Source organism: Solanum stenotomum, chromosome 4 (assembly GCF_019186545.1).
Source record: "Solanum stenotomum isolate F172 chromosome 4, ASM1918654v1, whole genome shotgun sequence".
Taxonomy (NCBI): Eukaryota; Viridiplantae; Streptophyta; class Magnoliopsida; order Solanales; family Solanaceae; genus Solanum; species Solanum stenotomum.
Genome location: NC_064285.1, coordinates 57,665,021 through 57,689,657, shown reverse-complemented (window position 1 = coordinate 57,689,657; position 24,637 = coordinate 57,665,021). Strand labels below are relative to the sequence as shown.

Below are 24,637 nucleotides of genomic sequence, written 5' to 3'. Positions count from 1 at the left end.
AAATATATATATATATATATATATATATATATATATATATATATATAAAGTTTTATTATCAATAAATATGTGTACTAACTAATTATAAAGTTACCAATCAAAAAATGACATGTGTTGAATTTGTGCACTCATCACTTGTCTTCAAGAGAGTGTGCACACTCTCTATGACATATCAACGTTTGTAGTGTATTTATTCCATTTTAAATTAGTTTAGAGGGGTAACAGGACTCTAGTTAAGTTTAGGTGCGTCTCTGAAATTTGAGTCATAGTTTAGGGGTACTTATGCATTTACTATTTCTTGAACTTTGTATCACGTCTTTAGTACTTAATTATGCTTATTTAATGTCAATCTTGAATTGCTTCATCTTCCGATCTTTATTGCAATGTTAACTTTTGAAATGTCAATGTATATGTAATCAATCAAGGATTTATTTTCCTAATAAAATATACCCAACCTTTTCATTCATTTTCTCTTAATTATGGCCCCCCTCTCTCTATATATATAGAGAGGGGGCCAATTGCAATTACAAAATAATAATTCACAGTAATTCATGCTAGAAATAGACAAAGAAAAAATAGATTATTTAGTGGGAGCTATCAATTAAAAATTGGTGAACTTTGATAAAGTTGTGAAATTAAATTTTATCCCCTTCCTAAATCTTGTTGGCTAGGGTGGAAATAAAGTTTTGGATAAGCAAGGGTTGGTGGAGCTGGCTTGTAGCGGTTGAAGTGTAGCATTAAGGTGGTTGCGATTGGTAAAGCGTACAACTGTATAAATTCCGAGGTAGTGGATGTAGCTAGTTTGTAGTTGTTAAATCGTAGCATTAAGATGATTTAAGCAATGAGATGACGTTGATTAAGCTTGAATTATTATATTGAATTGTAAAAAGTGTAGTTAATTAAGGTGGAAACCCAGAAAAAGAACAAAGGAGAACTTATGAATAATGAAAGATAAGAACTATAAAGCAATAAAGAACAAGAAAGAAGATATAACTTTATTTGAAAAATGCAGTCATTTTTTTTTGCACTGCCTAAGACTTAACCTTATAATAAAGAACTAAATTCATGGTCCTAAAAATCAGCAACACATCTGCTGAAGATAAACAAACTCCTACAGACTAGGTAAAGAAGTTATTTGAGGAAAACTAAAGCTAATTTACTGCATTAAATAAATAAAAGGCTGCGGTCCTAAAACATAGCAACTAACAAAAAGATAGGGAGAAGTATTGATCATTACATGCCTTAACACAAGCTCAATTTTTTTTTCTTTCGGGATGCTCAAAATAAACTAGGCATTTTCTTTTAGTTTGCAGTGGCAACGCGGTCATCTGTCTTATGGATGATGACCTTGAACATGTAATTCCCATTTTCTTCTTGTTCATTCTGAATGTTCAGGGCTAACTCTTCAATGGATTGGTTGCACCATTTCACCTCAATCTCCTTTAGTGTTGGAATGTCACCAATACTAAATGGGATCTTCTTTAGTTTCTTACATTTCTGCAACTCCAGTCGCTCAAGGCAGGGCAACGCCTTATCGGAAAAGTGCCATTCCTCCAGGTCTAGTGTATCTAATATCAACAACTTAAGAGTGAGAAACTGAACATCTCGTACCTCCCATAGACTACCCTCAAAGGCTTTAGTCAGTAATTTCAGGACCTCAAGATTGGGAAGTTCCCCAATAATTGATATTTGATCCCATGGCAGACAAAACCGTGATAGGGTCAACTTTCTGAGGTTCCAAGGAAAATTGAACTCACACGTCTTTCGTACTCTACCATAGTAAAACAGCTTGAGAGAGACAAGTTGCTGTAGAAAGTCCAGTCTGGGAAACATGTTCTTTTTGGTAAAAGTGTCCCATGATTCCAAAATGATGCATTTCAGTTTCTCAAGACTTGCTAACCTTCTAACTATCTCCTCCGAATCTTCCCCATAACTCAGAAAAGGGGTCGACATTGTTCTCAGATTTGGCAACTTGTCTGAAAATTTTCTTCTGTTGTCAGGGGGGGCAAAAGAAGCACGATCAGTTATATGCAAATGCCTCAAATTTGTCAGACTCCAAATAGCATTAGGTATTGTAATTTCTCCACTTAATCCTATTGTAACAAAAGTTTCCAATTGCTGGAGGCTGCCAATTGAAGACGGGATATCGTTCATTTCTCCTCTGATTGCCAAGTACCTCAACAGAGTCATCTTTTCTAGACCAGCAGGAAAAGTGTTACCGACATTTATACATGCTAAATCCAAAACTCTAACAAGTTTAAAGTTCTGAGACACAGATGAGACATCACAAGCAAACATGGAAAATTCTGAAGTACTGCCATTTAGCACCAGGCTTCGGACAAGTGGTCCAGAAACTCTTGATGTATTGTGATCGTCCCAAAAAGAAGAAATAAACAGCCGGCGATGCTCGCACTTAAAACCATCCAGGGGAGTTGAGACTCCGCTATAACTTCCCATCAGCTGATAAAAATTTTCGAGTTTGCCTTTAGCTAAACAAAAATCTTGTATCAGATCATGGATGTAACATGATTTCACCCGACCGCGTGAGCTCTTTCTAGCCACCATAATAAGATTCCTCTCAATTAGGAGCATTAGGTAATCCATTGCCACATCCTCTAAGCTATTTCCTTCAGTTTGTTGTATAAATCCTTCTGCAATCCACAACCTGATCAACTTGGATGTTGGAATTTCAGCCTCCGGTGGCAATGCTCCAAAATAGAGAAAGCATGGCCTCAGACAATCTAGTAAATTCTCGTAACTCATTCCAATAACGCTGGAAGCATTTTGATTCTTACTATGCTGGAGATTTTCCAGCGCTTGTTCCCAAAACTCAACTGTTTTCTCTTTAGCAAGCATACCAGCAATCATACCTATGACAAGAGGTAGGCCATGCGCTTTCTCGGCTATTTTCATCGCGACTGTTTCGAGTTGTAGAGGAACATGTTCTTCTTGAAATATCTTCTTTGCCAATAATTCCAAGGCTTTATTTGATGTAAGACATTGAACATGATGTATGAGGAGTTCTCCACGTCCTACATCAATATTCTTAGCCACACTATCTGATCTAGTTGTCAAGAGAATCTTACTTCCATAGTTATCATCAGAAACGGATGCACTCAAACCATGCCATGCTTCAACATCCCATACATCGTCCATCAAAATGAGGAACCTCTTCCATTTTAGAAGCTTGTGTAGCATTTCAGACAAATCAGAAAAACTCCTTTTATCAAGTGTGTCATTCTGTCCGGTGATATCACGTAAAATCTGAATTAGTAATTGCCGACTCTCATATTTTTGGGATATATGAAGAAATACACGAATATCAAAGTGGCTGATAATGCTGGGATCATTGTAGACTGTTTTAGCTAGAGTTGTCTTACCAACTCCAGGCATGCCAACAATAGCTATAACACTCAACGCCTTTGATCCTCTAGTCAGCTGCTGTCTCAAATAGACTATATCATCCTCTAATCCCACGACCAGTTCATTGGCCACATCTGTTGGCTTAGAATCTACTGTCGTTGGTGTGTCTCTGTCTTCCTCTGCACCTGAGTTCTCTGTCTTGGCATCAGAGATTTTCTCTTCTTTAAACCCCTCAACCTCCCTCCTGATTCTCTTCATCTCTCCAGTGATATCAGAAACACAAAGCAAATGGTACCATACAGGTCCATCTCTGACTAATAACGAGTCAATGACATATTCAGCTCGGTGTGCAACAAATAGTATATCAGTTGCAAATGTTTTCAGTGCCTCATTCTTATGGCGCCTCTCTTCATGATTGGTCAGAAAAACACTTAGGGGCTCTAGGTTGTCAAATATTAGCTGAACTTGATGCTTCAGGGAAGTGATTGGACCTGCTTGCCTGTCGAGTAGCTCCGTCAGGTTTCTTAAGAGAGATCTGATAAACCCCAGGTCATCTAACCTTGAGACATTAACATCAGGCAGTGTGAACAAAGGAACTTGGACCTCTTCCTTAATCTGCTTTATCTTTTCGACTAAATCATCAACTACAATTTTTCCTTTCACAGGCTGAATGTCATCCACATAAAAGTATGAAAAGATGGCACAACCAACTTTAATAGCCACATCTTCAATACGGGTCAACTGGCCTTTCAATTTCGAAAGTTCAGTATAGTGCCTCAGGGGATTTGCATCAAAAGAACTCCAGTTCCCCAGTTTTCCTTGAAGATCTTTAAGTGAAACATTTATCAGGTCGTTCCACTTCCCATTCTCATTGAACCCCATTGGAGGGTCCTTAACATAGGAGCTGAGGAACGTGAGATCCTCACAGAGAGCTTCGATATCGGCCTTCAATGAAGCCATCCATTTTGGCGGGTTTCTTAGTACCTCTTTCACATGATCTTGGAGAGTCTGTATGAAGCTTGCTAGATCCACATCTGAAATTTGAGTCTCAGTTGCTAGCGGCTTCAATGCTTGGACAACACCCACATAAACCCATCTGATCTCCAGTCTGTCAGGCTTTATTTTTTGCTGTAGTTGAGCAAGCTTGTTTATATCCGAAGAACACATGAAAGGACGTGCAGCTTCATGAGCAAGCTTGTCTATGTCCGAAGAACACATGAAAGAAAAACATGCAGCTTCAAGAGCTACCTCTTCAGCATGAGTAAAGAGATGTTTGAGCTTCTCACGCTCGGTACATCGTGTATCTGCAAATTTGAGAAAGTTTCTCAAAAACCTTAGCTTAGTTTCAAGTTCTCCGAGTTCTTTCGCTGCAGGAAGAGAGGATTGGCTCTGATAGCTGATCAGATTCTCAACAAGAGAGTCGATAAATTCTATCACCAGCATAGGAGGAGGAAACTCAGAGACTGCATCAATGATCTTTGGCTTGAGAGTTGCTATTTCCTTTTTTACTATTGGAGCCAAATTATTCACATCTTTGGCTATGTCTTCGATCTGTTTGGAACGAATGGATTGTAGGCGTCTGCCTGCATTTCTGGACACCTTTTCAATCTCTTTTAAGAGATCTTCCAAGTTGCTGTAATCCAGGCAGCTGAGAAAAGTTCTCAGGAATTCCAGCTCCAGTTTAAGCTCCTGGAGATGGGATTTCGTCGACAAAGTCAGGCCACTGGTGCTCTGGAGGCGGACCAGATGATTCAAGGCGTCATCAACAGAGGTGTATTCCATCACAGATCTCTCAATGAATTCGTTAACACTACACTCTCTCTCTCTCTCTCTTACTTTAGTTAATTCTCTCTCTAAATATTGGATAGATAAAAAATTGGGTTTATTAGCTATAGTGGTCCAACTCTAATACATTTTTTTAACCAAATGAGCAAATCATAGTTCATAAACAAATATTTTAATTAATAAAGAGAAAAGATTCAAATATGCAATAAATTTTTTTAAAAAAAGCTTTATTCATGTCATTATCTTTTAATTCCGGTTTTGTAAAATCATTTTTTACCTCAACAAGACCCCAAACAACTTTTAACACTTTTCCATTGGGATTTTGGATCAACTGTACTCTTCTTGCTTATTCATCCTCAAGAACACATGAAGCATTGAAGAGTACAAATGATCCAAAACCCCAATTGAAAAGTATTAAAAGTTGTTTGTGGTCTTGTTGAGGTAAAAAATGGTTTTGCAAAATCGGAGTAAAAGAATAATGGCATGGATGAGCATTTTCTCAAACAAGAATGAAGCGAAATTTTTAACATATGACATAAATGAGCTTTTGTCAAAGTTTGATGGCATATTTTAAACTTTTTCCAATTAATAAATCACATATCTCCATATTCCTTTCTAAAAAATATCATTACAAAGTTCCAAATACGCATGTTACTGGAGAAACCCAACATGAGAAAATTGGAAAACATTTTCCGCCTTCATACCAAACACACCCTAGATCTAACCTACCCGGACAAAACAATTATTGCCAGTGACTTGTGAGGAGGAATTTAGTAAAAAGAAAACAAAGAGCAAAAGCAAGAGAAGTTAGTACATATCCCAATTCCCAGTGACTAACAAATGAGTCAAAATACCAGCATCGAAGATACCTTAAAGCGTTTGGATTGGCTAGAAGATTACAGTGAATTGAATGCTAATGCCAAGGATCAAATCAGAACTCTTAGAATGCACCTAAGATTTCTGAAGACGTTTCTTGTATCAGTAGCAAAGTTGTCGGCCAAGGACATGAATGACTTCATGAGTCGTGTCCAGAAATCGGTCCAAAATGTTAGAGATGGACTTTGTGATGAAAATAGAGCCGTCAATTTGGAGAAACTGATTTCTGGTTTGGTTCAGGAAATCAAGAAGCTCATACCGGATATCACAAAATATTACATCTCTCTTTCGCGGTTGGAGACTACGATGAGCAATGGATGTCGGGTGGAACTTGTCAACTCTCTGTTAAAGAATCTGATGGATCTGATAAAATACAAGACTGGTCTGACTGTCGTTTCCCTACAACAAATTGAGGCACTTGAGGTGAAGTTTCGGTTTCTGAGAAATTTTGTTTGGTTCAGCTCCATAAACTGCATCAACCATCCGAATATACAAGATCTATTAGCACTAATTGAAGTAGTGTCTAGCACTGTGGCATGTCTATCATTTCAGTGCCTTTTTGAGGATGAAATCGACGAGGATATGGAGAAAAAGATGAAAGCAAAGTTCTCTCAGGTACTGTGGACAATTGAGCTGATTCGGCCAGGGATGAGAGATGCTTATATCAACAGCCTCAAGGATCTACCATCGCGACTGGATAGCAGTAGTACCATGGTAAATGAAGTTGTCATGGGATTTCTCCGCTCTTTCCTCGATGATGTGGAGGAGCTCCTAAGGAACAAATCAATTCTGAACGCTTCTGCAGAAATTCAATTGCAAAACCTTAGGGAAGAGTTGAAATTTCTGATAGCTTTACTGATAGATCATGCCATGCAAGACTATATCTTGGCACACACAGAAGCTGTGGCCAGAAAGACTGCTCCTGTGATCCACTTGCTTCTGGTTAGCACAAAGGATGACGGTGCTATCAACGAAGTCGTTCTGTACGAATTACATGACCTGTTGAATGAAATCAATCTTGTGAAGAAAGAGATGAGGAAGGCGCTCCCTGATCCCTCGGAATCAATGAGATCAAACTTCCCGATGAAGAAAAATGCATCGGTCCTAATTGATTTTGTTTTACAAGCTCTCACAGAGATTCTTAGCTACAAGACAGAGTCAATTGCTTTAGTTAGGCATCAAGTCAAAATAGCAGAGGCTGAATTAGAGTGCCTGAAAATTTTACTTGACGACAAACTTCTTGAGCTGGAGGCCAATGAAGAAGAGGATCTCCAAATGGCGGTCACTGATGTAGTGCACGAGGCAAAACATGCTATCGGCTCATTTATCATACAGGAACGCCCTCTTTGGTATTGTATGTTACAACTGTCTGATGCCATAAAGAAGATTCGGAGTGTTAATCATAAGCTGTCTGCTCCTTTCGGCGAGACTGTTGAGATTGGGGTGGATGCTGATGCACAGAGTTCGGATTCATTGTCATCAGTATCTACAATTCAAGTGTACAAAATGGAAGTGACCGGTGAGGACAGGAATACTGAGGCTGAAGAACTCAAAAGGAGGCTTAATACAGGATCTGCTCGACTAGCTGTTATCTCAGTTGTTGTGACGTCAAAGCAAAATGTCAACTTTGTTAGAGAAGTCTTCTATGATCGCACCATTGTTGGTCATTTTCAAGTTTGCGCATGGATTAATGTTCGACAAGAATATGATAAACGAGCACTGCTGATTGACATTTTGATCCGTATTGTCAAAGATGCTGAGTTTGCTCAATCAGTTAATCAGCTAAGTGAGAAAGAGACTGCAAAAGAAATGGACAAACGTTTACAGAAAGTCAGGTACCTTATTGTGTTGGATAATACGCTGTCCACGGGGACATGGGATACCATAAGTGGCTGTTTTCAAAATAACAACAATGGAAGTAGGATTCTTTTTATCAGTTTCTAGTTCTACAACACAAAACTCATAGGCCTTGACATCAGCCTAGATTTCTTTGGCTGAACAGTAGGGTTGGAAATGCAAGATCAATTAAATGCAGAACAGTACTGACATGAATTTTCAGATATTCTTGGTTTCTACATGTTTGTAATTTTGAATTAATGTGTACCGTCTTACTATTTGCAGATTCAGAAAATCAATTGGTCAATGGCCCCATCAAAAACATCTCAGGATCCTCTGTGGTTTGAAAAAATTTACGACAGATTTACATGTTCCAATCCAAGTTTTTTTAAAATCATTGTTTATCTTAGTACAGAGACCTCTTATGTGTTATTTCTGTGACAAGTACGTCTTTTATTGCAAGTATTACAAAATGTCTCTCTTATTATGAAACTCAATTAATCAAAATCCTGAGAGTTTCTCTAAAAGGTCTTAATTTCTTCAGCTTCACTGTCATCCAAGTCTTGTTCTTCAAAGTCAAGACTATTACTATCACTTACTCCTATTTTATTATTCAACTTCAGCTGTCTGAAGAAACCTTACCTCCTATTCAAGAACCAGGTTCTTGTTAGTTTGCCTACATAAAGACGTAACACAATAAAACAGATTTTATCGTGGAAACCTTCCTCCCTCAAGGAAGGTAAAAACCACACTACAATTTTATTAACTTCAAGAACAACTCAATAATTAAAGGAACTAGCTCTAGTACCTCTACTCTCCAACGATTAACTATAATCGAAGACTCTACTCTCCAAAAAGCCAAACCCACTTCTTGTCACAATTCTCTCAAACTCTACTCTCCAAGAAGTCAAACCCGATTCTTGTTACAATTCTCTCAAACTCTCTTTCTCACTTAGAACACAACACCTAACCACTGATTCAAAAGATGAATCAATGTAATACTATACTTCAGAAAGAAATCCCAACTCTAGTACTTCTTTCTTTCACTTTCTTGATCTCCTTAATGATTTGACCCTCGCTGGAATAAATGTCTCTATATTGATATTGCAAAGACATTTTTCTTTCTCTTTGGCGTTGTCTTTATATAGAGGTTAATTAGACCTTAGTCAACTTCTATAAGGAAAGGAATTAGTTTTTCCCAGAAAAATAATCTTGGCTTGCTTGTCTCATTCCTCTTCCGCATAGGTTCGTCTGCCTTTATTCTTTTCCATATTTGACTTGGTTTGCTGTTGTAAACATGTTTCTCCTAATTCATATGTGTTTGTGATAACTTTTCCCGCCATTTTATTGTAGGCTTATGAACCTGTTTCATGTTATCATCGTCAATTTGTGAACCTGGTTCATGTTGTCATCATCAAAAGTTATTTAGCTTTGTGAAGTCATCACTCATTTATACTGCCATTTCTTTATTAGCATTATTATTATTATTATTATTATCACCAACCAGTGCCAGCTGCAAGGCCCCCTTCCTACGCTAATCATCACATGTTTCAGAAACAACCTAAATAATGACCCAGACCTCAAGTTTTTAAACAAAATTATATACTAAATTTTGACAGATCAAAATGGATGAAATCAACAAACGAGTCATTCTCCAGCAACCGTGCCCAAGGTCCAGCAGAAGTTACACTATTTTGATAATTTTGTTAACAAGTTGATATTATTGTGAGCACAAAACCAAGTTGCGCTACTTTGATACAAAAAAAATCTATTTCCATTGGAATGACATTGATGGGGAAGGAAATGCATCATTCATTTCAAAAACAAAATATATAATGCAATGGTAAAGAAACACACAAGCAACAGACACATTTTTATGAGAGAACTGATATTACAATATTAACTCTTGTCCTTCCAAACTCCATGGGCATTGCAAGGGAACATAGTGAGCTTTGGGCATTTCACTTTCTCCAGACATTCCACCTTCGGGAACAATTCTCGAAATTCTGTCCAGTCCATCTCCATTTCTGTCAAGTACTTCAGACGTAGTGTTTTCACGTTATTCCAAGGTTCTGGATCAGTTCCAAACTCGAATTGACCCAAATCGCGAAGTTCCCCTCCTCTAATGTACAGTTCCTTCAGCTCTGGCAAATTGGCAGGTTTTAACCAAGTGGCAGCACTTCTCCTAGGATAACATTTCAGGTCCAACTTCTCCAATATTGGAGGAAAACCTGTTGGATGTGAGACATTCTCATCCGCTTTTTTCTCAGTAATTAAATGAGACAATTTTCTTGCAATTCCCTCACGTTTAGGAACGTTGGACACAGTACTGGGGTCAGGATTCCGTAACAAATTTCCTCCCCATTCTATAGTTAGGATGCGGAGTTGTTCGAATTTCTTAAGCACGGACAACTCACTCCGTCTGGGGAAATCCACGATTTCCGTATGAATACTTAATTTACTTAAGTTTTTCATGGACAACAAATCATCCAGAGTGCATGAGTGTAATTTGTCTGTTGAATCTTGAACTTCAAATCCCTTGAGCGCCACAAGATTTGTTAGCGCCCCGAGACCTTTTGGCATGCTACTGAGTAAGTAACACTCCGATAAGTCCAAGTGTGTCAAATTATGAAGTGAACCAATGCCCCGCGGGATCACCTCAAGGCTGTGGCAAGCTCTGAGATCTAAGACATTAAGGTTCCAGAGCTTTGAAATTGACTCAGGGATCTCTGTTATCCCTGAAATTCCTTGCAAGCTCAAGAATTTAACATACTTTATATTAGCTAGGCCTTCTAAATCTTTAGGTTCCTCCACCTCAATATGCTTCTTGCTTGTGCTATCCCACCTTCCCAAGTAAAGAATGTTCACATGCTTCATCTCGGTAAACCATTCGCGTTTAAGCCTTAGAAAGGCTTCATTCAAATTAAACACCGCATGAGCCATGGGTTTATATGACGAGGTTGTTTGCGAATTGGAATTGTTCTTGCCATTGGACTCCTCATTCTCCAACTTGTTGTCTTTCCGAGGAACGAGACAAGATCTTAGAGAACGAGTATGCTCTCTGATAGGGTCGCCTTTGTCATCAAAATCAATGAAATTTTCACTCTCAGCCAGCATGGTTACTGCAGCATGAGCCAAAGGTTGTAACTTGCAGCTATGAGCTTTTTTCTTAAAAGGGCACTTATCGTAAACTGGATGGATGAAGTTTCTTAAAATGAGTTGATTCAAGACATTCTCCGTTTCAGCCTTTGCGTTTACACCAGATGGAATGAATCCCTCACCAATCCACCAGTACATCAGGATCCGTTTCTTGATTGTTGCATCCTTGGGGAACAGAGAAAAACAGAGGAGGCATTGTTTGTGTTGACTATCAAGGAGATTGAAACTTGTCTTGAATTCTTTGAATATCACATTGTTCTTAAACAGATCTTTCTTATAGAAAGAATGAACTCCAGCTAGATGCTTGTTCTTTTCGCGATTGGGGATAATCTCTTTCTTTTTTGCATCTCTATCTGTTGGCTCCGAGTACCTAACTTTCACCTTTGAGGGTATCTCTGTTTTCAACCTCATAACCACCTTCTCGACCTTGGAAATTTCTTGATATTTAAGCATCTCCTTGGCACGCTCCTGTTGTTTCACGACCTCAGCTTTGTATTTTCTGAGATTATCGTAGGCCTCGTCAATGAATTGAATATCATCCTCCATCAATTCATGCAATTTCTTTGCTTTCATTTCATGATCAGTCATAGTTTGCTGGTTTCCAACCTCCTGTTGGGGCGCGGAAGTTGCTCGGGGGAGATGTTCTTCCTCTTCCCTTTGTATTTCAGTGGTGTGGGATGAAACATGGTTGATTGCAGTTGCCATTGTCGATCAAACAAACAGAGAGATGAACAACTTTTATTTAAAAGAAAATTATAAAGATAGCAATCAAAGAAATTCAGATCAACATATATTTGAATCAATGTCCTAAATATTCAGATCATATAAAACTCTTTTTTAGGAGTTGGTGATGTCCTTATCCATTTCACTAGCTCATTAAAGATGTCTAAACACACCTTCAAGACCATTAAGCTATAACAATCTATTATATTAAGGGTGTCCAAAATATGTTATTTTAATCACTTCGTATATCATTTTACTTGTATATGAAGTATTTTTTTCCGACGAAGGGTGTCAACATGTACCTACGCCCCGAGGTGTTACCTGTTATATTTTGATTTATCAATTTTATGTACTCCCTCCACTGTCTTAATTTGACTTGACACGGAGTTTAAAAAAATAAAGAAGATTTTTGAATCTTATGAACCTAAACTAAAGTTATGTCAAATGTATAAAATTATCCTTTAATCTTGTGGCCTTAAACATGTCACGTGGAAAACTGAAATTAAAATGTTCCCAAAAGGAAAGAGGTTATTTTTTTTTAAACAGACTAAAAAAAAAAAAAGGTCATTCTTTTTTAAACGGATGGAGCATTTATTTATCATTTACATGTTGTATTTTGATTCATCAATTAATTTGCATTAGAAAAGTTGATTCAACTTTTTGTATATCACTAAAAAGACTCGAAATTGTTATTTACTCCATGTCCCTAATTACTTGTCCAATTTTACTTTTTTACTTGTTCCTTTTTACCGGTTCATTTTGACAAATCAAGAAAGAACAATTTTTTTTTTCTTTACCTATTATACCCTCAATTAATTAATTTTTAAAAAGATAGAACTTTTTGAAAATCTTAAATTTTTAATTTATTCACTTCATAATTAATAGGGGTAAAATACTCATTGTGTCAATCATTGTGTGTCAACTCAAAAGTGGACAAATAATTAGAGACATAGAGAATACTATTTTTCTTTAAATAATTCTCATTTAATTATTACTCCCTCCATCCCATTATAGTTTATCACTTTCCATCTTGCACGGTGCTTAAGAAATCATAAATAAAAAAATAATTTTACTAATTCACTCCTTAAAAAACTTATTGACAATTTTACAAATATATGTAAACACTTTTAAAAGAATTAATTGCACTGATAATATAGAAAAAAAATTACTCCAATATAAAGCTAACTTAGTGCTACTTCCACGAATATCTGGAAAGCAAAAGCACGAAGCACACTCAAACAGTTGTCTGCCACAAAGTCCAAAAGGTTACACCTACCGAGGAGCGTTCACACGGCGATTTGGTCGGTTATTAATCAAAATTAAAATCAAATCAATTTAATCAGTATTAAAAATTTTAAAATTAAACCAAATGAAAAAATAATATTCTCTCCATCCCATTTTATATGTCATATTTTTACTTTGCACTTGCATAAAAAAATGATGTAACTTTACCCTTCTATCCTTATTTAATTTTTTTGGAACTCAAGTTTTCAATCAATGAATATGAATTAATTTATTTTGATTAATTAATTTAACCAATGAACATAAATCATTTACTTAGCTTTTCTAAGTAAGTCAAATATATGTTTTCAAGGCTAATAACTCACAAGGGTAAAAAAGAAACAATATGGTAATTTATGCATTGATTTTAAGAAATGACAAGTATTATGAATCAACTATTTATAGAAAGGGGTGACATATAGAATGGGACGGAGGGAGTATACATTTATCGGTTTTGGTTCAGTTTGGTTCGGTTATTAACCATAAACAAAAATAAAAGAAACAATTCATTTAAAACGTGAAAAAAAGTGACAACTGACAACAATCCATTCAAAATGAAAAATAGTTAGAGTAGCTGTCATTAGTTATTATAGAACTTTCGATCACTAAATTTACTATGAATAAAGCTTCAAAATTCACAACTTTGACCTAGAAGGAAGAGACAATGACATTTTCAGCCCCACAAAAAATGTTATAGACACTCGTATACATGAAGTGATGAAACCATGTCACGACCCAACCCACTGGGCCGTGTGGGCACCCACTCTAACACCTAAGTAGGAAAACCCTCATATCCCAATAGTCAACCATGCGGAAAAATTTCAAGAAAACAAATGTAATTACAATAACACGATTTTATAATTAATACCCTTTTTAAATAAATTCTAGTTAAGACTTGTAAAGTAATTAACAACCCCAAGGACCTAGTCTAAACAGGTACAAGAGCTACTAAAAGTACAACTGGACAAGATAAATAAAAGATACAGCTCCTACCATGCAGAAGGAAAAATAGAAGTTGCTGGAGATTTTCTTCGTCTTCACCTAAGGAAATGTCACCAATCCTGCATCCAGACTATGTCAAAAGACATAGCAAGAGTAGTATCAGTACAAAACACACGTACTGGTAGGCATCATTGGTCAACCTGACGCCCACCACATAACATAAGAAACCAACTAGTAAGATCATGAAATAAACCACTCGCTTCTCCACCTTCACCCCTTTCATTGAAATACCTCCAATCACACTAGCATTCTAACTACTAACCCCTTTTTAATCAACTCACTTACCATATTCTTGATTATAGCTTAACCATTCTAACACGTAAGAATTTTCCTAAGTACAAACACTACCAAATCAACTAACCATACACGTCTTACCTTACTTCTTCATCACATTACCAACCATAGTCACATAATACAATACTTCAAACTTTCTTAAAACTAACCTAATCTCATTTCCCCCAAGGTGAAATCCATCCAACAATTTCCTTCACATACACTATCTCTACTCTCGCCATTACATTCTATGAACAACCAACTATAAATAGTCATAGCACGGGTCCACTAAGTATAACATAACAAACCAATACAATATTTTACTCACAAACGTATATCAAGCATATACAATTTTGTCAACAAGTACACGAACAACGAATAACTCATATTTATATCACATCATTGGTCCTCTCACGGAACCCAAACTCAAATGGTTAGCAAGCCGGAACGTGGCAATCGCTCCCAAGTTAGTGTGCCGGAACATGGCAGTCAATCCCATGTTTATGCCGGAACGTGGCAATCCGATCTCATATTATGCCGAAACTTGGCAATCCGATCCAAGTTAGTTATACCCAAACATGGCAATCCGATCTCATTCACACACCACAATCACAAACACAATACATCATCAAAATCATACATTTAAGTCATGAATTCATGGAAATGATATTCATCTATCTCATTTATAACAAGTGTGACCAACCTTGCAACATTCATACATATACAAGCATCATAATGAAGCAAGAATAATCATACATCACACAAAAATAGAATCACAATCATCACCTACGAATTACTCCTCAGTCCCCATCATATATATAATAATTGACCATACTCAGTCCTAGTTCATCATTAGGATTTCTTATTAGGGTTTAATCACAATTCATCATAATTTCTCAATGTCATCACTTAAATTATCGGATGTAGCATACATTCATAAATCTAGTTCCACTCTTGATTTCATGCCCTCAATCTTGACCCAATCTTATCCATGATAGCAATTCTAGGTTTTTCTAACAACTCATCAATTCCTCCTCACAAGCCATAAACTCACATACTTTAAACTCTAAGGATTATTCATGTAATTCACCCGGTGCACGAAGGTCCACACATAATCCTACCATTGATTTACATATATCATGTAGTAAGCACAGATTTAAAACTACTTAATTGTAAAAACCTAGCCTACCTGGGCGCCAAACAGTTGTACAAAGTTTTTTACTTTAAATTTGGTTTTTCGGGCTTCACGACAGTAGATTTGTCCAAAAATCTGCAAGATTTCACCATCCCCACGTTAGAAATCTCCTTCTCCTTCCTTCCCAAACTTAGAGCAGCTTTTCTAAGGTTTCTAGGGTGTTTTACGATTTATTTAGGTAATTTAGGAAGATGGAGAAAATAAGATTCCTCGCAATTCACATTCTACCTCGTTTATCCTGCTCTGGCGCCACCTTACCCCGCCCTGGCGGCGGTGCCCCAGCGGCACCTAGCCCATCTTGGCGGGACAATGGCCCAGATTTTTCTCAAATTCTTATTTTTCCCAGTAACGATGGTTCGGTCGTTACAATAGATACCAATTTACCTCTCGTTCATCCCCGAACGACTAGTCTATGGATATCACAAACTCTAGATTCGGGACACCCCTAACTATCGAATTGATCAAACACGGAAACTACGACGAATCATAATCTTTCATTTAAATTAACACATGAAAAAGCATTATACTCTAAGACTAGGGGAAACTCTGATGCAATACGTGAAGATCAAACACGTTCAACCCTACACACCCTAGCCCGTCGAGGCAGCAACCCTCCCGTTGTGGTGGGGCCGTTGTGGCGAGATATCTCCCACTATAGCGGGAGATCGAAAACAGTAAAGAGGGAAATAGGGAATGGTTTCCTCATTTCCTCCTTTTTTAACTCAAAACTCCTAAAAAATTCTCTCAACCCAATCGCTCGGAACGTCAATCCAAGGTAAACTTCTCGTTTCCCATTCTCATTACTTCATGACTTGATTAAACAACTATTGTATGCTGTTATTTGATTGCTTAGATACGGTTTTTGGGGTAATTATTTGAAATTGAACTAGGTTGCTAGATTGCTATCATATACGAAGCATGGTTACTTCATTACGTCCCCAACATTTACACAACGTCCTGGGTGCAAGGATTTCTTAAAAACATAGTTGAATCGGTACAAAAATGGGTAGGGGAAGTTGAAAGGTCTTCTTGACATAAACTTGAAATTAGGCACTGCTTTGAGGTTATTTTGTTGAAATGATTGCTTATTTATGTTCTAGGATAGTTAATATACTCTGATCTGCTGGAATTCTATCGAAAACGGGGATTTTAGGGTGAAAAGACGCCATTATCGCGCCTGGTGTTTGTCCCAGATAAAGGCCGTTGTGGCGGCCTTCATCCCGTTGTGGCGACCTTCATCATCCTGCTTTGGCGGGATTTTGGCCGCTGTGCGGGATGTGCTAGACCAGTGGCCTTACCCTTAACATAAATTTTTCTCTTTCTCGAATTTTTGTCTTACACTGATGGTCCTATCACATTCTAACTTATATTGTACTTATTGCAGGCTTCTAAATGGCAGGACAAAATAACGAACACTTGCTCTTCATCCGCTTCCCTGATGCCGCGAGTCGGGAAAGACATCATAATTATCGCAACACGGAGTGCTGTTGCGAGATGGGTTTTGTGCTGAACAAGCTAGATGAGAAGGCACTTGCCTTCTATGCTCAGTTGGTAGAGTTCGGGTGGATTCCGTTGACTGAGACTCCCCCATATGCACGAGCTAACTGGGTGCGGGAGTTCTATGCTATCTTGCCCACCGTCCGCTGGGACGGCCCTAGTCCCGCCATCTGCATTTCGAGAGTTGACATCCCCCTGCATGCCACTACTATTAATGAGGCCCTAGAGGTACCGAACCATCCTTTCGAGGACCGATTAAGGGAGATGGATCTGGAGTAGCTAAGAGACACTCTTGCCGAGCCTGCACGCCGGGATCAGGTATATTGGCTACTACAGAGGGCATCACTAGTACGGACTGGTCACCTGATGCTAAGAAGTGGCTACACTTGGTGACTAGGAGGATCTACCCGACGAGCAACCGCATCGACGTGACCTTTCCCCGAGCACTAATAGTGGCATGTGCTATACAGGGTATGGGTATTCAGCTAAATGTGGGGGCACAGATTATCTCGGAGTGGAAAATGTTCTACCGGGGCAATAAGAAGGCGTTCTTTCTCCCCGGTCTCATTACTACTCTATGCAAACGGGCAGGAGTGCCCTTATTCAATGTTGACGAGGTACTTCCCATGGATCCCCTCATTCACCCACTTTTGGTTCGGATAGGTTCTACTTTCAGGGGTAAGAGGAGGAGGACAAGCAAGGCCAGCAACAGTAAGGCGGCCGTGGATTCAGACGATGAGGACCCACTCACAGGTGCACGGGTCGAGGAGGACTTAGCGGCTGTCCGAGAGAGAATGGGAGTGGCTACACTAAATTCACTCTGGTCCCACCTAGCACTGCCCTAGAGGTCGAAATGCTCCGCCGCCATCTGCGCAAAGAGAGGAGAAAGGATGTAGTCATGGATTGTCTGATGATTTCGGATGTGGAAAATGGTCAAGGTCATATTTACTTACGTGGCACCCGGCTAGGAACTTCCCCAACTCGAGCCACCGGACTTCAGGGATTTATCTATGCTGAATGAGGCTTGGAATGGCGTGACACCCTCGGAGAACCTCGATTCAGACATCGACACTACCCAGTCCGAAAGTCTTTGATCAGCTTTCCCTTCACCCCTCTTGGGCTTGTAAATTTAAGACCGTTTGTTTTTACCTTTTGACTTTCTAAGTTTTGAAGCACATAGATGCTCGTTTTTTTGGCTGTCTGATGCAATCCTATATTTAAGCCTGAAGTTTCATAATCTCCCTATTTTTGTTGCTGAACACTGTTTGGAGTTGAAGGGATTTACTCGGATCCCATTTGGGGTTTGAAATGTTTTATGAGTGAAAAACAGGGGAGGCTGGGTGAGGTTCTCCTCGCCCCGTCCTTCTCTGGCGGGGGAATTCCCACTGTGGCGGCATCGCTAAGGCGGTAATAGTCCCGCCCTAGCGGCTTCTACTGGACCAGAACCCAGGCCAATAATTTCTGGGTTCTTCTCTCATCCTTCTATGATTTTCTTGGTTCCCCTTTTTACCACTTAATCGGACTTCTAGATTTTCCCCGCTAGGGTACACGATACTCAGGCCATATCGTTATAAACTACTCAGCACCACAGCCTATACATCCTCAAGATACGCCCAGACATTACAACTTGCATAATTTACACAAATTAGCCAACACATTGTGCATACTAAGGGTTCAAGTACATATATATAACCCATGAATTCACATCCTTACACTTTAGCATGTTTATTTTTACATTCACCGTTAATTCAATCCTGACAAACAACACCGTACCCTAAACCATGCCACACACATCCACTATAACACCTCCACATCATTAGTAAATCAGACTCCTAAGAATACTTCCGCATATACAATTATTTCACTCAACACGGAGTACACAATTACAATTAATTCAAACAACAAGAATCACACAATCCAAGTTATTTCAGGAAACAAGAAGCGCACCTTCACAGTTTCTAAAATACAATGCACAAGCAATTTCAATTTATTAGTTAGTTTGTTCATAAATGACTATTATTGGTCATCCATGCTCCTTATAGCCTCTAAGGCTAGATACCAATTGGAACCTTCTAGTTCCAATTAATTTGTTGGTGTCCCTTCGGTCATATCAACGACGTCAAGTTCACTTTGTTGAAATACCAATTGGAATCGAGAGATACCAATTGGACTCAACTCATACCACAAGTGATACTTCGCACAAAAGGAGAGAATTAGTGGAACGACTTCCTAGAATGCTCCCTAGCCTCTTGTAAATTAAATATGGACGTCAACATACCAATCCACATGAGTCTAGTTCACATTTTGCTTTTGTACGGGGAGACCGATAACCTAGGCTCTGATACTAATTTGTCACAACCCAATCCACCAGGCCGTGCAGGCACCCACTCTAACACCTAAGTAAGAGAACCCTCATATCCCTAAATTCAACCATACGGAAAAATTTAATGAAAATAGATGTAATTACAATAACACGATTTTATAATTAATATCCCTTTTAAATAAATTCTAGTTAAGACTTGTCTAGTAATTAACAACCCCAAGGACCTAGTCTAAACAGGTACAAGAGCTACTAAGAGTACAACTAGACAAGATAAATAAAAGACACAACTCCCACCGTGCGAAAGGAAAAAAAGAAGTTGTTGGAGATTTTCTTCGTCTTCACCTAAGGAAATGTCACCAATCCTGCATCTAGACTATGTCAAAAGACATAGCAAGAGTAGTATCAGTACAAAACACACGTACTGGTAGGCATCATTGGTCAACCTGACGCCCTCCATATAGCATAAGAAACCAACTAGTAAGATCATAAAATAAACCACTCGCTTCTCCACCTTCACCTCTTTCATTGAAATACCTCCAATCACACTAACATTCTAACTACTAACCCCTTTTTAATCAACTCACTTACCGGATTCTTGATTATAGCTTAACCATTCTAACACGTAAGAATTTTCCCAAGTACAAACACTACCAAATCAACTAACGGTACACATCCTACCTTACTTCCTCATCACATTACCAACCATAGTCACATATTACAATACTTCAAACTTTCTTAAAACTAACCCAATCTCCTTTCCCCAAGGTGAAATCCATCCAGCAATTTCCTTCACTTACAATATCTCTACTCTCACCATTACCACCCATGAACAACCAACTATAAATCGTCATAGCACGGGTCCACTAAGTACAACATAACAAACCAATACATTACTTTACTCACAAACGTATATCAACCATATACAATATTTTCAACAAGTACACGAACAACGAATAACTCACATTTATATCACATCATTGATCCTCTCACGGAACCCAAACTCAAACGGTTAGCAAGCTGGAATGTGGCAACCGATCCCAAGTTAGTGTGCCAAAACGTGGCAGTCAATCCCATGTTTATGCCGGAACGTGGCAATCCGATCTCATATTATGCCGAAACTTGGCAATCCGATCCAAGTTAGTTATACCCAAACATGGCAATCCGATCTCATTCACACACCACAATCACAAACATAATACATCATCAAAATCATACATTTAAGTCATGAATTCATGGAAATGATATTCATCTATCTCATTTATAACAAGTGTGACCAACCTTGCAACATTCATACATATACAAGCATCATAATGAAGCAAGAACAATCATACATCACACAAAAATAGAATCACAACCATCACCTACGAATTACTCCTCAGTCCCCATCATATATATAATAATTGACCATACTCAGTCCTAGTTCATCATTAGGATTTCTTATTAGGGTTTAATCACAATTCATCATAATTTCTCAATGTCATCACTTCAATTATCGGATATAGCATACATTCATAAATCTAGTTCCACTCTTGATTTCATGCCCTCATTCTTGACCCAATCTTATCCATGATAGCAATTCTAGGTTTTTCTAACAACTCAACAATATATCCTGACAAGCCATAAACCCATATACTTTAAACTCTAAGGATTATTCATGTAATTCACCCGGTGCACGAAGGTCTACACACAACCCTACCATTGATTTATATATATCACGTAGTAAGCACATATTTAAAACTACTTAATTGTAAAAAACTAGCCTACCTGGGCGCCAAGCAGTTGTACGGAGTTTTTGACTTTAAATCCAGTTTTCCTGGCTTCGCGACAGTAGATTTGTCCAAGAATCTGCAACATTTCATCATGCCCACGCTAGAATTTTCCTTCTCTTTCCTTCCCATGCTTAGAGCAGCTTTTCTGAGGTTTCTAGGGTGTTTTACGACTTATTTAGGTATTTTAGGAAGATGGAGCAAATAAGATTCCTCGCAATTCACATTCTGCCTCGCTTATCCCGCTCTGGCGCCAACTTACCCAGCCTTAGCGGTGGCGCCCCAGCGGCACCTGGCCCATCCTAGCGGGACAATGGCCTAGATTTTTCTTGAATTCTTGTTTTTCCCAATAACGACGGTTCAGGTCGTTACAAACCAATAAGACAAATATTCTCACCTTGGACATTTTTGTTTTCATAAGTAAATTATAAATAAATTTTGATGAAAATATATATAAGATCTTTAAAATTGTTTATCAAAATAATATATTATGGATGTATAATAATAAAATATATGTATATAATTTATCTGTTCGATTCAGCTATTTCTTCGATTTTTTTTAACAAAATCATGACCAAATTAACCAAGTACTATTAGTTTTTAAAAATCTAAAACCAAACCAAATATATCGATTTATTTAATTGGTTTGGTTCAATTTTCGGTTTGGATCGGTTTTTATCCAAACCATGAACACCCCTACTTACAGGATTAATAATTAGGTTTAGATTAATTTAATTAGAAAGCTAATCTTAATTTCTCATAAGAACAATTCTTTGCTCACTTTATTTACTTTTTCTCCTTCATTTTTGTTTGACACTAACTTTTTATTTTTATTAGCACTTGTTACTAAAGTGATTCACATATATTCCTGTCGTTATAAAATAATTGAGATGTATATCCTTTTGTCTAACAAAAGTGAAAAAAATAAATATTTTATTAAAAAAATAAAATTCAAGTAGGTATATTTGATAATTTCAGAAAGTTAAGAGGTATATTTGATACTTCTATCCTCGAATCATGTCCATAATTTTCTTGCATCTCAAGTTGTTAAACGTGGTTTAATTTGTTCACTTTGTATATTTATTCTCTCACCTCTTCCAACTTATTCTCATGGTTGTTTCTTTAATAAGACATCCTTACTCAACTTTTTTGATATATATGCCAAATTGAAACTGCTGCAAATTGCAATAGGTAACATAATTAAACAAATTAATTCAAAACTAAATTAAAATACATAAAAAAAATTACTTTTCTTATGTCAAAACATATTAAGTTTGTCCATGTATGAATTTGCTATAAATCTCACAATAAATATAAATTTGAGAGGACCTTCTATACCAAATTATGAATCTTGCGGGTCTCTTGAGTAGCAATGTATCGCGACCTATGTATCCGAATATATCTGAAATCCTTAAATTTTAAGGATTTTTTGTAATTTGAAAAAGAAGAATGTAACTAGCTCTTAACAATATGAAATTAAAAGGTGATATTATAAAAAAGGAAATAGTAATTAGAATAACAAGTTACAAGAGAGCAATACAAGAGTGATTAATTGTTGAATGAAAATAGGAAGATAAGAACTTGTTTATGATTGGCGATCAGAGTTGCATTTAGTTTTCTGGGATTTTGTCAAGTTGTTGTTTCATGATTGTCCCCATGATCTTGGCAGCCAAAGGGAGACCACCTAATTTGCTCATAATTGTATCCTCTAGATCATCATCAGTCTGATCTTTAAGCAATTGCTTCACTTTTTCTCCAGCTGAATCTTTCAATATCTCCAGACAACTCTTGTTGGTCAATGGCAGAAGGGGATATACGTTATCCTTGTTAACCATTTTCTTCCCCAATTCTTCATTTGACCGAGTTGTGACAATAACAGCTCCACCATGTTGTTTTGGCAATCCAAGCGCGAGTGTTTGAGTGTCGTCGTAAACTTTCAATAATTCTGGCTCTGACCATAAGTCATCGAAGAAATTGATATAGAAGGTGTCATCCAGCACAATCAAATACCTTGTACCTTTGAGTACATTTCGGAGAGCAAAAAGTAACCCCACAACATGATCTCTACCTTCGTCGTCTTTAAAGTCGATCACTTGGTCTTCAACACCGATACACTTGAGCATCCTTTTTAAAACCTCTTTCTTATAGTCGTCATCAGTAACCTCGGGTGATTTTGACATACAAACCCAAATCCGAGGAAAGAAGTTTTTCATTACTTGCTCGTTATTGAAAGTTAATTGGCACAGTGTTGTCTTCCCAACTCCAGCCACACCAGAAATACAAATTGCCTTGAATTCATTATCCCTCCGGATAAGGAATCTCTCCATGAAATTCTCCTTTTCCCTAAACCCGAATACTCTGTTTCTATCAACTGTCCTACAACTCCACCTGTCGTGACATTCATTCATAATAATTTTTTCATCATCAATATCCCCCTCCTGTCGTGTAACTCCACCACTAGTCGTTCCTTTAAGTCTACTTTCCATTTTCTTTAATTTGCTGTTTAGTGTAATAAGAAATCGGATTCCCCCAAGGGAGTAAACGCCTTTCCTTTCCAGTACCATTTGACAATTTGCAAGAGCATTGCAGAGATGGTATAGGTCTCCCCTACGGCTCGATTCTGAAAGATCACCATTTTCACCCTGTCCAAGCAAGCAAATTACGTTTACAAAATGCTTTTGGATTTTACAAGGAAACTTTGATAGACAATCTTCACGTCCCTGCTCTGCCTTTTGTGCTAAAACAAGTTTATCCCATAGATATGTTTCTGTCTCGCCAGCCATTCCAAAGCAGTACTAGTTGAGATTGATTAATTTGCTGCTTTGGATTGAGATGCAGTTACGTTTGTTGTTGAAATTAACAACTATACTCTGTCTCTGCTTGATTGAATTATTTTGTTGTCTCTCTTACATCCTAGAGTTAATCTATCATATATAGGGTGGTGCATTTGGTTTTTCGGTTTGATTTTATACTATTTGGTTTGGATTTTTTGGTTTTTGAATTTGAACCAAAATAAATTTGGTTTGGTTTGGATTTTTTCGATTTGGTTAATCGGTTATGTCAACAATTAGAAACATAACAAAGTTATATTTGCAATTTAAAAATAAAATAATATATATATATATAAATATATAATATTGAATTTCTTAAATATACTTTTTAATATAAATCACAAGTAAAACGTAAAACACAATACTTAAAAGTATATCAATTATAGATGTCCAAACATTAAAAAAAAATCATAATGAAAATAACTAAAAAAGGACAAAAGTGGTTAACTCCAACTTAATTCTAAACATATATATATATATATATATAATAAAATTCAATTTTTTTTATTTTTATTTTTCTAAATCCGAAACCAAACCAAAAAACCAAACAAAGTAAATTATAAATTCAAAACCAAACCAAAAATCCAAAAAACCAATCCAAATTAGAATTCGGTTTGATTTGGTTTGGTTTTTCGGTTTAATCATATAGTCAATCAGCTAATACTTTTTTTCACAGAAAGTCACTTAACCATGTATTTTTTTCATAAAAAGGCACTCAACTAATAGT

At 37.3% G+C, this 24,637-nt stretch overlaps 4 protein-coding genes across 4 annotated transcripts; 1 reads left to right on the top strand and 3 right to left on the bottom strand.

Annotated features, from left to right (window-relative positions):
- Positions 1 to 1,302: 1,302 nt before the first annotated feature.
- Positions 1,303 to 5,145, bottom strand: LOC125861586 (putative late blight resistance protein homolog R1A-3). The gene has a single exon (XM_049541446.1). The coding sequence runs from the start codon at positions 5,143 to 5,145 to the stop codon at positions 1,303 to 1,305; it is 3,843 nt and encodes a 1,280-aa protein (XP_049397403.1).
- Positions 5,146 to 5,988: 843 nt separating this feature from the next.
- On the top strand, positions 5,989 to 8,207 carry LOC125861585 (putative late blight resistance protein homolog R1A-4). Its single transcript, XM_049541445.1, has 2 exons — positions 5,989 to 7,942; positions 8,146 to 8,207. The coding sequence occupies exons 1-2, from the start codon at positions 5,989 to 5,991 to the stop codon at positions 8,205 to 8,207; spliced, it is 2,016 nt and encodes a 671-aa protein (XP_049397402.1).
- Positions 8,208 to 9,579: 1,372 nt separating this feature from the next.
- Positions 9,580 to 11,799, bottom strand: LOC125862654 (disease resistance RPP13-like protein 4). Its single transcript, XM_049542775.1, has one exon. The coding sequence runs from the start codon at positions 11,722 to 11,724 to the stop codon at positions 9,760 to 9,762; it is 1,965 nt and encodes a 654-aa protein (XP_049398732.1). The 5' UTR covers positions 11,725 to 11,799; the 3' UTR covers positions 9,580 to 9,759.
- Positions 11,800 to 22,689: 10,890 nt separating this feature from the next.
- Positions 22,690 to 23,862, bottom strand: LOC125861584 (probable disease resistance protein At4g19060). The gene has a single exon (XM_049541444.1). The coding sequence runs from the start codon at positions 23,860 to 23,862 to the stop codon at positions 22,690 to 22,692; it is 1,173 nt and encodes a 390-aa protein (XP_049397401.1).
- Between the last annotated feature and the right edge of the window lie 775 nt (positions 23,863 to 24,637).

What these genes read in the sequence shown, in the direction of transcription:
- LOC125861586 (XM_049541446.1), bottom strand. Translation starts at nt 5,145, where the DNA reads ATGGAATACACCTCTGTTGATGACGCCTTGAATCATCTGGTCCGCCTC.
- LOC125861585 (XM_049541445.1), top strand. Translation starts at nt 5,989, where the DNA reads ATGAGTCAAAATACCAGCATCGAAGATACCTTAAAGCGTTTGGATTGG. An exon ending in TCAAAATAACAACAATGGAA is followed by an intron (nt 7,943 to 8,145) that starts GTAGGATTCTTT and finishes TACTATTTGCAG; the next exon opens with ATTCAGAAAATCAATTGGTC.
- LOC125862654 (XM_049542775.1), bottom strand. Translation starts at nt 11,724, where the DNA reads ATGGCAACTGCAATCAACCATGTTTCATCCCACACCACTGAAATACAA.
- LOC125861584 (XM_049541444.1), bottom strand. Translation starts at nt 23,862, where the DNA reads ATGGCTGGCGAGACAGAAACATATCTATGGGATAAACTTGTTTTAGCA.